General features: G+C 44.1%; 1 protein-coding gene, 1 long non-coding RNA gene and 1 pseudogene across 13 annotated transcripts in view; 1 reads left to right on the top strand and 2 right to left on the bottom strand.

Annotated features, from left to right (window-relative positions):
* LOC115943216 (centrosomal protein 15 pseudogene) overlaps positions 1-3907 on the bottom strand; it is a 6207-nt pseudogene extending 2300 nt beyond the window's left edge.
* Positions 1-12796, bottom strand: part of LOC145720279 (uncharacterized) — a 17746-nt gene extending 4950 nt beyond the window's left edge. For 2 of the 3 annotated variants that reach the window (XR_014143186.1, XR_014143187.1), the window contains exons 1-3: positions 11756-11902; positions 9877-9927; positions 8239-8294 (exon numbers count right to left, since the gene is read on the bottom strand). This is a non-coding gene — a long non-coding RNA (uncharacterized LOC145720279). Of the gene's footprint in view, positions 1-8238; positions 8295-9876; positions 9928-11755; positions 11903-12674 lie in introns of those variants that run through there. The other variant, XR_014143185.1, reaches the window with a different exon arrangement.
* The window catches only part of FAM47E (family with sequence similarity 47 member E), a 30471-nt gene continuing 29138 nt past the window's right edge, over positions 11929-13261 (top strand). For all 10 annotated transcript variants that reach the window (XR_014143176.1, XM_081812967.1, XM_081812961.1 and 7 more), the window contains exon 1: positions 11929-12122. Coding sequence is in view for 9 of the 10 variants with exons in the window: in XM_081812967.1 (XP_081669093.1) it covers positions 12049-12122 (74 nt within the window). In the remaining variant the exon portion in view is untranslated. The remainder of the gene's footprint in view (positions 12123-13261) is intronic.

The raw sequence follows: 13261 nt of genomic DNA, 5'->3' as shown, positions 1-13261 counted from the left end.
ACTTTTAGGCTGTCTCTTTGCTTAGAGAACCCCTTTCAATATTTCTTGTAGGGCTGGTTTGGTGTTCGCAAATTCTTTTAGTTTTTGTTTGTCCTGGAAGCTTTTTATCTCTCCTTCTATTTTCAGTGACAGCCTAGCTGGATATAGTATTCTTGGCTGCATATTTTTCTCATTCAGTGCTCTGAATATATCATGCCAGTCCTTTCTGGCCTGCCAGGTCTCTGTGGATAGGTCTGCTGCCAATCTAGTGTTTCTGCCATTGTAGGTTACAGACCTCTTGTCCTGAGCTGCTTTCAGATTTTCTCTTTGTCTCTGAGACTTGTAAGTTTTACTATTAGATGTCGGGGTATTGACCTATTTTTATTGATTTTGAAGGGGGTTCTCTGTGCCTCCTGGATTTTGATGCCTGTTTCCTTCCCCAAATTAGGGATGTTCTCCACTGTAATTTGCTCCAATATACCTTCTGCCCTTCTCTCTCTTTCTTCTTCTTCTGGGATCCCAATTATTCTAATATTTCATCTTATGGTATCACTTATCTCTCAAATTCTGCCCTCGTGATCCAGTAGTTGTTTATCTCTTTTTCTCAGCTTCTTTATTCTCCATCATTTGGTCTTCTATATCACTAATTCTCTCTTCTGCCTCATTTATCCTAGCAGTTAGAGCCTCCATTTTTGATTACACCTCATTAATAGCCTTTTTGATTTCAACCTGATTAGATTTTAGTTCTTTTATTTCTCCAGAAAGAGATTCTCTAGTATCTTCCATGCTTTTTTCAAGCCCAGCTAGTATCTTTATAATTGTCATTCTGAACTCTAGCTCTGACATCTTACTAATGTCTGTATTGATTCGGTCCCTGCCAGTCAGTACTGCCTCTTTCTTTTTTTTTTTTTTTAAGATTATTTATTTATTTATTTGACAGAGAGAGAGACAGCGAGACAGCAACACAAGCAGGGGGAGTGGGAGAGGGAGAAGCAGGCTTCCTGCTGATCAGGGAGCCTAATGTGGGGCTTGATCCCAGGACCTTGGGATCATGACCTGAGCCACCCAGGCACCCCATTTGTTCTTTTTTTTTGAGGTGAGTTTTTCTGTTCTGTCATTTTGTCCAGAGAAGAATAGATGAACAAGAGAACAAAATACTAAAATGGCAACAACAACCCCAGAGAAATATACACTAAACAAATCAGAAGAGACCCAGAACTGGGGCGAAAAGAAAGGAAAAAAAAAATATATATGATCATGCTGGTGAATAGAACAGAGCCACACACTAGATTTTGGGTGTATTGTGGTCTGTTAGAAGAAATTGCCTCCCAAAATTTTAAAGAAAGAAAAGCTTATGTATATACAAAAATAAAGGTAAATACAATGAAGGGATGGAATAGGGCTGTAAGGATGAAAATTAAAAAGATTTTAAAAAAGGAATTGATAAGATGTTGGTTGAAAAAGGAAAGAAGAAAAATTCAAAAAAAAAGAAAAAATAAATAAAATTAAAAAATTAACTTTGAAAGACTGAAGAATCATGGGGAAAAAAGCCATGAATTCTATGTGCTGTGTTCCCCTAGCACTGGAGTTCCGCCATTCTAATAGATTGGTAAACTTGGTCTTGGCTGGCTGTTCTTGCTGATCTTCTGGGGGAGGGGCCCGTTGCCGTGGTTCCCAGATGTCTTTGCCGGAGGCTGAATTGCCCCGCCCTTGCCCGGTCCGGGCTAAATAATCTGCTTGGGTTTGCTCTCGGGAGCTTTTGTTCCCTGCAAGCTTTCTGTACAGCTTTGGAGGCCAAGAGTGAAAATGGCGGCCTCCCATTCTCTGCCCCAGAGGAGCCGAGAACTCGGGGCCCCACTGCTCAGTGCGCCCCCAGAGAAAAGCAGTCAATCACTCCCGTCTCCCTGGTCTCCGGCCGCACTCCGTGCTCACCCGGCCTGTGACCGAGAGTTTCTATCTCTGGCACCCGACCCCATGTGGAGTCTCCAAACCCAGCAGATCCCTGCGGTGCGCTCCCGCGCCGCTCCTCCCGGGGGAGGAAGGTGAGTCTCCCCGGATCTGCCGCTTTTTGGGTCCCTGCTGGAGGAGCAGTGGCCCAACTGTGCCGCGGATCATGGTTTATGGCAACCCCGAGCTGAGAGTCCACTCCTTGGCTCCATCTCTGCAGCCGGCTTCCCTGCTCCGATACCTGGGAGTTCTGCTGCACTCAGGCACCCCCGGTCTTTCTGTGACCCCGAGGGTCCTGAGACCACACTGTCCCGCGAGGGTTCCACCCCCTGTTTAGCCACTGGAGTGACGTCCCTCAGTGGAGCAGACTTCTAAAAGTTCCGATTTTGTGCTCCGTGGCTCTATCACTTGCCGGTAGCGGCTGATGGAGGTGCCCTCCCCCGCCGTCTATCCTCCCGAATATCCCCTTGGATTCACTTCTCTGCATGTCCTACCTTCCAGAAAGTGGTCGTTTTTCTGTTCAGAGAATTGTTGCTGTTCTTTTCTTCAATCTCCTGTTGAGTTCGTAGGTGTTCAGAATGGTTTGATCCCTATCTAGCTGAATTCCTGGGACCAGATGAAATCCAGGTCTCCTACTCCGCCATCTTGCTCCTCCCTCCCCAGGGCAATTGTTTTTAAAATAAAATTTCAAACTCTTTGTTCTTGATGAACTTTAGGTGGGCATTAGGAGGAGGGAAACCGCTGTCATATGCTAGGGACAGTGGTAGGCATGCTCATATTTTCCTTCCTTTACACTAATCCTGTGAGGTAGGATTATATCCCCATTTTACATTTGAAAAAAAAAACACAAAAACTGGGGGAATCTCTGAGAGATTAAATAACTTGCCCAAGATCATGAAGCTAGTAACTGGACACAACAGATATGGATTCCCAGTTAAGGGCTCAAGAGAGATTGTCAACCAATTGAGAGAAAAGAAACTGGTTTTCATTTTTCATATTACCACCTCATCACCATGTCCTGCCATTAACAAAGCTGGCCTGGGAATCTCGAGAAGCACAGGTCCCTAAAATGCATTGAGTAGTTCTATTTAGATTCTCCATTTCAGAAATCCTATGAATCATAGCCCTAATGTTTACTGGGAGCTTAACTACATGCTATGCATTGTTCTAAGCACTCTTCATGTGCTAACTCATGTCATCTTCACAAAACCCAACGAGGTAAGTGCTATTACCATTTCATTTTTACAGATGAGGACACTGAGGCATAGAGAGGTTAGATCACTTTCCTGAGCTTGTACAGCTAGGAAATAGTAGAGCCAGGATTCAGATCTAGGCAGCTGACACCAACATTCATGCTCTTAATACTCTTTAAGCTCATACACCAAAACAAAACGTTGTACATATATGATGAAGTGGTTTGGAGAGATTAAAGGACATTTTAATTAATTATCCCAAACCAACAGAAACCTGTCAGGCTGGCTATTCAGGCTTAAGTCACTTTATAGTTATCATAGGAATTTTAAAGGAAAAGTAATGAAGACAGACATTAAAGGATTTACACCAGTATAAGCACAATTAACTAGGTTCCTTTGTTTCTGTAGTAATTAGGATGTCTTATGGCCTTGACCAAGTGTGGAACTTTTTCATATATTTATTTCAGGTAATGAGATGAACAAAGGTGATGTGAAAAACACAGGTTAGAAACTGCCATGGCCCGATAGGGTCCACTTTTAAGTAAAAGTTGGCTTGACTTGGTATGAATAATAGCAAAGGTATCTCTGATTCAGAGTTAATTTTAGATGTCTGCCTGTCCCAGTCCTGTTCCATATATTGTCAGTATCACAGAAAGTAAAGTCCAGCCATCCTAAGGACATACCCAGGAGTTTGGGCCCATGGGTGAGTTTGGTTTGTGTCCTCCAAGTCCATAGAGACTGGAGCATAAATTCAAGCAAAATTTGGAGAGCTCCTTGTAAGGTACCATTTTAGGAGCTAGGTAGGATGGTAAATGATCTTTTCCTCTCCAGTGGCTCAAATTCCATGGTAAAGTCAACCACCTCAAATATTTTTGGTGAATAAAAAATGAATTGTAAATCATAATAACAAATACCATTGAGAACATGAGAGAAGTCTTCTTTTCCTCCAGCCGTTGAACTTGCATTGAACACTGGCCCAATCTGAGCCAGATCCCCGAGGAATGCCCAGAACTGACTGACTGAGGCTGCATTACTGTCCAGACCTGAACCAGTCACAGGTGGAATGAGATTACAGTGGTTACACTAGTCAGAGTCCATCGTGAGAGTTGAGTGCAGTCATTCTCCCAAAATGAGTGACTGCTGCACAACGGGGAAGGGGTAGGATAATCACCAAAGAAGCAGCGGTAATGTCCACTAAAAATGCTAAACGCTTGATGCTTACTTAATAGAAGGAGGACTGAAGGGAGTTCTCTTGGAGGTAAAGGGGAAGCAAAGATTCTACCCCTGGGAGATGTGGGATTGGAGTGGGGACTTTAAAGACAGTGGTGGAGACCCACGACTAAGGAATTTTTAGGCAAAGTGTACAACATGAACAACATAAAGAAAGAAAGAGTATGGGAGGGCAGGCTAGAAAGCAGAATAATATAATCGGAGAGGAGAAAGAGTGAAGAAGAAGGGAAATACGTGAGCAGGTCAGAGCTGCAGGGTTTAAATGCCGGCCTGAGGAGTCGGAACGTATTCTGTGTCTAAGGGGGAGCTGTTGAAGGTTTTAAGGAAGGTTATGGCATTGTTAGGTCTATGTTTGCCAAGACTCTAAAGATTCTTCTGCATCAGGGTTGAGGCTGAATGCCTCCAAGTCACCTTGGGTTAGGCTAGTGTTTCCTGGCCTGGCTCAGCCTTCAGGGACTAGGGACAGAGTCTCCTTTACCTCTACTGTCTTGTCAGATTTTGATCTAGCTCAGGGACCCTGTTTCTGCCATTCTACATATATAAGTCTGGTCTTTCCAAGACAGCTGGTCACTGCTCTGTGGACCGGCTGAAGGATCCTGCCAGGGCCCTGGGGAATTTGGCTCCTCATTCCACACTTAGCTTCAGGACCTCCACATGCAGAAGGCAGGGTTCCTAGCTCAGCTCTGATCACCAAGGATTCAGCAGGTAAAGGCAACTCTGAGGCCAACATAGGGCCAACTCCAAAGAGGCTATGCACATGAATTTATTGCGCCTGTTTAGGGCCAGATTCCCAAGGAAGTCTAGGAAGGATGTGATGGGAAGGAGAAAAGGAGAGTGCTTACCCATCTCAGGTTCAAAGAAATAACATTGTAATATAAAATATTATAAAATTATAGAATAAAATTATAATTTGGTCTCCAGGTATGCTCCAGTGGTAATAAGAGCACATTAAATATTTACCCAGCCAAATGCGGTTTGTTCACTAGGACAAAAATTCTGTGAAATTCTTTATGGGGGCTACACTCTTCATCTGAGTTCTCAGTGAAAGTCCCTCATCCAAACAGCTCCAGGATTAACAATCTCTGCTCACGGTAGAAGGGGAAAAGGGCAACATCTTATTCTCTGGAGTAAACAGAACAAAAATAACTGAAATGGAGGCACATACTCATAAAAGTATGAAATTTCAAACTTGGGTTAATACCATGTATTTTCTATCCTTATAACTGAGCAACAAATGCAATCGACCTACGGGTAAACCCAGGGCATGTTTCTGAGCCACTATTCCTTGAGTGCTTCCTTTGTGCTAGGCACTTGGCTAAATACTGAATTTTTGTTTTGTCCAATATGGTGGCCACCATCCCCACGTGGCTAATGAGCACTTGAAATCTGGTTAGTCCAAACTGAGATGTGCTTACATTTCAAAGACTTAGTATGAAAAAAAAGAAATGTTAACATATCTCACTAATATTTTTATGTTGATTATATGTTAAGATAATATTTTTGATTCATCAGGTTCAGTAAGATATATTATCAAAATTAATTTTATCTGTTTCTTTTCACTTTTTAAAATATGACTACTAGGGGGCGCCTGGGTGGCTCAGTCGGTTAAGTGTCTGCCTTTGGCTCAGATCATGATCTCAGGGTCCTGGGATGGAGCCCCACATTAGGCTCCTTGCTCAGCGGGAGTCTGCTTCTCCCTCTGCCTCTGCCCCTCCCCCACCGTCGTGTGCTCTCTCTTTATCTCTCTCTCTCTCAAATAAACAGATAAAATTTTTTAAAAATACGACTATTAGAAAATTTTAAATTACATATATGGCTCACATTGGTGGCTTGCATTATATTTCTATTGGAAAGCATAGTTTTAGATTATTTCTGTACTGTACCCGTACAACAACCATATGATGTAGACTATTAGTAGGTCTCTTTTCCTGAAGAAGAAACTGAGGTATAGAGGCTGCGAGGGACTTGCCCAGCATTAAGTGGTGGGGCTGTGATTCAAACCCAGGCTGGTCACCCAAACTAGCCACTATATTATATTGACTCTTTAGCTTGGTTTATGAGTCAACTCTTTTTCCGGGTGACTCAGTGTAGAGCTCTGGGTTATGATGGGATTCCCCCACTAATTGGCTGCATGAGTTCGAGTGATTGTCTTAATCTCCTTATGTCATTAGACATGAGCTTAGTAAGTCTAATGAGTCAATAATGCATTACTGTTTTATTTGAATTGCTTCTTTGGCTTCACAAACTGTGAAAACAAAAATTCAGTTCAACCTAACAAATATTTCTTTAACATCATTATGTACGAATGAGAAACAGCCCAAATAAACACTATCAAATATGTTAATTGCTGAGAGGGAGTTAATTATGTTTGGAGGAGCACCAGAATTAATGAGCAAAACACAGTTTAATGTCTCCATTTGTAAAGAGAAGAGCCATGCTCACTTGAAGCTTAATGAAAAACAGATATAATACTGTTTTTAACTGATATTGATTATATTGGGGGCTCTACATATGGTCATTTTTCAAGTACTCCTACAACATTTACGCAAAGAATCTTCCAGAACTTGAATGCTTTTGAACCAAGAAAGGCATACCAACTCTAAAAATACAAGCAAAGGAAAGTAAATCCTAATGTCATGGTTAAATATTTCTTTTCTATTATTGTCATATTTTAATTAAACTATACTGGATGAGAATTCAAGTCCCCTCTAATACACTCCAAATGCTCCTTGTTTCCAATTTTTTAATGCATATAGTGATCATAATCTGAGCCCCACTTGAGAAACAGCCCAGGCTTTAGGCTGTAGTTGACCCTAAAAAGCTATGAAGCAGGATTTTTTTGGAACATTTCTATTCAGTTGTGAGACTCCAAATCATAATCTCTGCTCAGGTCTGAATGCAAATGACAAGAAAATCAGAAGACCTAGAATCCTCTTCAGCCGGGCTCACATAACATTGCCATGGAATTTCAACAACACCCCTGCATTATCCAGGACTTGTCACTAGCCCTGGCTCCTTGCTTCACCATCTGTCCCGTGTGTTTGCTCTTTAACTGCAATCTAACTTGGCTTTAGAGCAGGTATTGTTTCAAACTTTCTAATCCACAATGTGTTCTTTGAAATTACGTCTCAGTGCCACCTTGTAACTATTTCTCTGGCAACATTTTTTTTTTCAACTTCAGATGTAGCCCCTTGGTTAATCTTACTCTTTAATCCATGATGCTCCATTCTCAATTGGGTGTGCAAGGCCCTCTCTTATTCATTCATTCATACATTCCTTTTCTTCTCCATTCTCCACTTCTATTCCTCTGCCTTCTCCATAAGCAACCATTCCTAAGTGTTTGAAGTATACCCTTCTCTCTGTAGGAGTTCTTGTAAAATGTATATTTTTGTTTTGTGTGCATGCATTTTTAATTTATATAAATCATATTGTAGTAAAAAATCTCACTGTTTCTTTCTTCACCCAGCACTACATTTTCAAAAGTCTAACCATGTTGCTGAATATATGTCTAGACTGTTCCTTCTAACCGATGCCTAGTTATCCATCTTATCCATCTGCATCACAGAAATGGACACACACATCACCCTCAACTCACCGATACTACTAATAATGCTGTGACAAATATCCTCATACATATGTTCCCTATGGGTGAGAATTCCTCTGGATTCCTATCCCTGCAGGGGAAATGTTGGGTCATAAGGAACATATGTATCAGGGTCCAACCAGGAAAGCAGCAGCCACACTAAGTGAATTAAAACTGAGGGATTTAAATGCAAGAACAGGTTCCAGAGGTGATGGAAGAGCTGAGAGCCAAACAGAGGATATGAGATAACCCAGAGATTAGTAGCAGGAAAGCCCCTACCACATCCAAACCACAGGAATTACTTACAACTGGAGCCTGAGTCTGATGGGAGTTGGAATCATATCGGGGCTGCCTGGTGGGAGCTGAAAGTGAAGGAAGAAATATATATACACCCTTGGAGACAAAAGGAGAGAGAAAATACCCTGTTCTCCACCCGCCCCCCGCCTCAGATCTCCTTTCAGTGCCTTCTGCTATTTGAACCCACCCCCAAATGCTGCCTGTAGGTGCCAGGGCCGAGGAGGGACAGGCGGGGGCAAATGAGAGTGCAGACTGTTGTAAACACACTGTTTACTTGGTTTGACTCAGTCCTTTCGATTGGTCTCCATAGTAACAGCACTGGTTCCTCTCCTACCAGCAGCAAATCTCTACATCTCATCCACCCTTCACGGCCCATCATTCTCCAAAAAGTAGCAGCTGAGATCTCTTCCAACTTCCTTTGAATGTGTCTAGCCTACTACAGATGCCTCAGGCATCTCCTCAAATCTACCAGCTCGCTGGATCTCAGGGACCCACCCATCCACTGGGCCATAACCTCTCGAGGCCAATTGAAATGATTATAGTTTTCATTTCTGTAAGTTCTTTTTGGTTCTTTTTCAAATCTATCTTTTAAAAAGTTTCTTGTACTTCACTCATATTTCCAAATCCCTCTATTATTTCCAAAACACATGAAACATGCTTATTTTATGTACGTAAACATATATATTTATACAAAACTAATCTTATTTATGTATATCCTGTATCTGAACATCCCAATACATAAAGTCTCTGTGATCAGATTCTGTTCTTTGTTGTTTCTGCTGTCTCTTAGTCATTGTGCCTTTTTTCCTCATGGGTTTTATTTTTGTTGGTGAGCTCATGTCCACTGTAAATTTATCTGTAGGAATGCTGTAAGAACTGGCTGGGGGTACAGTGGTCTAGATTCCTTGTAGTCCTGCAGGGATGACTGGCAATATTTTGTAAAGATACCAAAGGTTTCTACCAGTCCAGGACCACTTTATAATTTCTCAGCTTAAAGTTCTGTTGTGTTTGTTGTTCAAATGCTTTTTTTTTTTTTTCTGGAAAGTACCATGAACTAAGTATTGCTGTGTATGGAGAAGAATGCTACAGAGACAGTAATTAGTCCTTGAGCGGGAAAGATGCAGTAATAGTGTTTGGCAACCCTGTTATGGGTGTTTGAGTAATCCTATTGGGAAATAAAACGGTTACACTACCTGGTAGTAAAGCTAGAAAAGACCCCCAGAACCTCATTATCCTCACTCTTAAATAACATCTACTCATATATGTAACACATTTTACCTTTGTGTTGCAAAAGAGATGGAGAAGAGAGAGAATGAATGAGAGATTCCCTGAGTAATGACTATAATTTGGGTTTAGAATGTGATGAAATAAAAAGAAGTTATTTGTCTCTTACTAGATACGGAGTCAAAGTTACTACATGGAGCAAATAATCAACTTGTGAGGATGCAAAAGTCATGAAACAGGTGGTTCCTTATTAATTCGTGCAACAAACACCAGAAACCAAGACTCAAGCTGACAAGGACCAAGTCTGTTTTATTCCTCATTGCATCCTTAGTGCCGAGAATGACCATAACAGCCAAAATTTGTTGAATGAGTACCTACTGTATGCCAGGCCCAGTACTAGGAGCAAGAGATAAAAACCCTTACCCTCAGTCTTATAAAAAAATCCTACTTCCTCAAAGTAATAGAAGCTTGAATCTGCAAACAAATGAACATGAAAGATATTACCAAAGATAATGAAAACAATGGATCAGACTCCTTATAATCATTACAATCGTCGCTTTCTCCATTAACTGACTCTTACAACAGCTCTGTGAAGCAGGCAGGGCAAATATTACTACCCTCCCCCACCCCCAACTGAGATAATACTACTGCTCAGCAGTTCCTGAGGGATTCTTTTTTTTTTTTTTAAAGATTTTATTTATTCATCTGAGACACAGAGATACAGAGAGAGAGAGAAAGCATGAGCAGGGAGAGAGGCAGAGGCAGAGGGAGAAGCAGGCTCCTCGCCGAGCCAGGAGCCCGATGCGGGGCTCGATCCCAGGACCCCGGGATCATGACCCGAGCCGAAGGCAGACGCTTAACCATCTGAGCCACCCAGGCGCCCCTCCTGAGGGATTCTTAATAGCCAGCACTGTTAAGTGCTTTACATCATTATCTCTTTGATCTGCCAGTAACCCTTATAAGGAGATACTATTATTTCCTCCATTTCAGACTAGAAAATCAATGGAGCTAAAAAACAGTTTGAGTAATTGTGCCCAGGGGTGCCTAATTATTAAATAGCTGAGTCAGGAGTCATCTCAGGTGGTGGGACCCAGGGCTCTACACTGCATGGAAAAGGCAGCTGGACACAGATAGCAAATGAAGATGCTGGAACTAGTGTATCAGCACTCCAGCCAGCGTGAAGGGTTAACTTGCTTCAAGCTTATGCACTCCTTGCTTGCTGACCAAAGTCCCTTGATCTGTAGCAGAACTGACTGTCCTTGAGATTTGCACACCACTGGCCTTGAGGAGTGAAGGACCAAACTTTCCCAGAAGATAAGGTCTGACTACATTAGAAAACAGCGGCCATGGATGCCAGCAAGTCTGTTCAGGGTCATGACAGCAGATGACTAACTGCCTGGGCACCTGCTTCTCCTGCACACAGCGCTCCCCCCCCCGCCCCCCCCCCGCCCCCTCCCTTTTCCTACAGCTTTCCCTTTAAAAATCCTCCAGCTTCACCTGGATGGGAAAGATGGTCTTTGAGACATTAGTCCACCACCTCTCCAAGTCGCTGGCTTCATGCATAAAGCAATCTTTCCTTTCCTCCCACCACCACTTGTCTCTAGATTGTTGACTTTCCAGCCTTGGGCGGCCAAACCTGCCTTAGGAACTGGTTCTGTCCCATAACACTAGTACCAGTCAGAGCAACTTTAATAGTATCCAGACAGTTAACAGATTTCCAAAGGTGAAGCTAATTTATTCCCAGAGAGTTTGAAGACGAGAAGACTCATCTTTAAATGACTAGGAAAATTATCCCATTGTAAAGAAACAATTTAAATACAATTTAACATTTGGGGACAGGAGAATGCTTTGCTGCTCTTCTCCTCTGGAAGCAATGCTTAATATTTAAGTCAGGAACACTCAGAAGTAGTAAGAGAACTTAGCAAAACCCAACACACATCCTCATGCCACCCATACTTCCATGGGCTTCTGCCTATCGGGACCAACTGGATGGGAACTTCACCGCTAGAAGCGGGTCCCAGCAAAAGAATCAACACAAGAGCGGGAAGGGACTCTGGAAATCAGCCGGTGACCAGGTATTAGTCCTCAGCCCTCAGTTCGCGGAGGCGGTGAGGCCTAGGGATTTCCAAGACCTCCAAAAAACAGTCCATGCTAAAAGGGCTTCCTACCACCCAAAATCAGTCTATCCCTTTCCCTCCCTTTTCACTCTTTTTCTGTTGCTATCAATCCAGCCGCTTCTTCCTTTCCTTCAACAAACCCTTTTCGAAATGGTGGTGAGCAAAACAGGCGTGGTCCAGCCTACCGTAATTTCTGTGGGAGGACGATGCCTTCCCGACAGACTGCCACACAGTTAAACCAAGGACCTGCTCCTTCTCCCTCGGCCCGCCACGGCCCGCCGCCCCTGGCCGCAGCGAAGGCCGGGGTGCGGTGAGGGTGGGGCGGCGCGTTCCCGGGGGAAAGCGGGGTGCGCAAGGGGGCGCCTGCGCCGGCCGGCGCGAATCTGGCCGGCGCACAGCTCGGCGGTCTCCTAGCGACCCGGGCCGCCGGGAATACACAGCACCGAGGCCCGGCTGTCGTCCCGGAGCGGGGGAGACCATGGCCGAGGCCTGGCGGCTGTGCGGACCGGCGGCGCCCACCCGGTTGCCGGCGGGCGGGACCTGCGGGCCCCGGTAAGCTCCGCGCGCCCGGAGAGGCGCATCGGGTGGGTGCCGCGTGGGGGCGCCTGCACCCCCTGCTTGCTGGGCGGCGGGGGGCAGATGGCCGGGGAGGGCGCGGCTGGAGGTCCCGCCTGCCTTTTCTCCCCACCTCTCCGCACCTAAATGATGATGATGATTATTTTTTTTTAAGATTTTATTTATTTATTTATTTGACACAGAGCGAGAGATAGCGAGAGAGGGAACACAAGCAGGGGGAGTGGGAGAGGGAGAAGCAGGCTTTCCGCGGAGCAGGGAGCCCGATGCAGGGCTCCATCCCAGGACCCTGGGATCATGACCTGAGCTGAAGGCAGACGCTTAAGGACTGAGCCACCCAAGTGCCCTGGCACCTAAATGATTATAATATAAAATATAAAATAACCAGCGCCGGACGCTCCTGTCGCAAAGCACACTTTTTTTCTGCTCTCCTCACAACCTCCCAGGGGATGTAGATTAACATAGCCATTCCAGATGGGAAACTGAGGGCCACAGAGTCCTCCGTGGAGACTGCCTTAGTCTACCACTCACCCTTCTCCGGGTTAGCCAACTGGATCTGGAGCCTTTGGCCCCCCCGCCTGTGACTGTGGCCAAGCTGGGCCTGTGTCTGGGGGAGAGCCTCAGACACTGGGGCGGTCTGCTGCCATTTTGGATGGTTGCTATCACAGTCACAGGGCAGGAACCCAAGGTTTTTTGTCTCTGTGGATTCCTTGAGCTATTTATGAGAACGGAATTCGGCCCTCTTGGAGGCAACCCCATATGGTGGTAGATTCCAAAGTCTAGATCTAATCACAAAGGTGGGAGTCTAAGGCCAGTTCTCATCTTGCTTGCCTAGCGACCTTAGACAAGTTAGTTGCTCCTTCTGGGCTCAGTTTGCTCAACTGTAACATGGGAACAATAAAATGAATCAGCTTTATAGGATTGTCCTGATGATTAACCGACATACCACACGGAGAGCAGTTACTGGCACATAGTATATACTGTATACATTTTAGCAATTATGAACCCTCTGGGAATCTTTTTTCCCTACATTTTCAAAGTTTTTGTTTTGAAATAATTATAGACTTACAAGTAGTTGCAAAAATAGTGCAGAGGTCCCATGTACCCTTCCCCCCAGC

Source organism: Leptonychotes weddellii, chromosome 2 (genome assembly GCF_054177405.1).
Source record: "Leptonychotes weddellii isolate Sample4059 chromosome 2, ASM5417740v2, whole genome shotgun sequence".
Classification (NCBI taxonomy): domain Eukaryota; kingdom Metazoa; phylum Chordata; class Mammalia; order Carnivora; family Phocidae; genus Leptonychotes; species Leptonychotes weddellii.
Note: the sequence above shows the minus strand (reverse complement) of the source record. Positions and strands in the feature narration are given on the sequence as shown.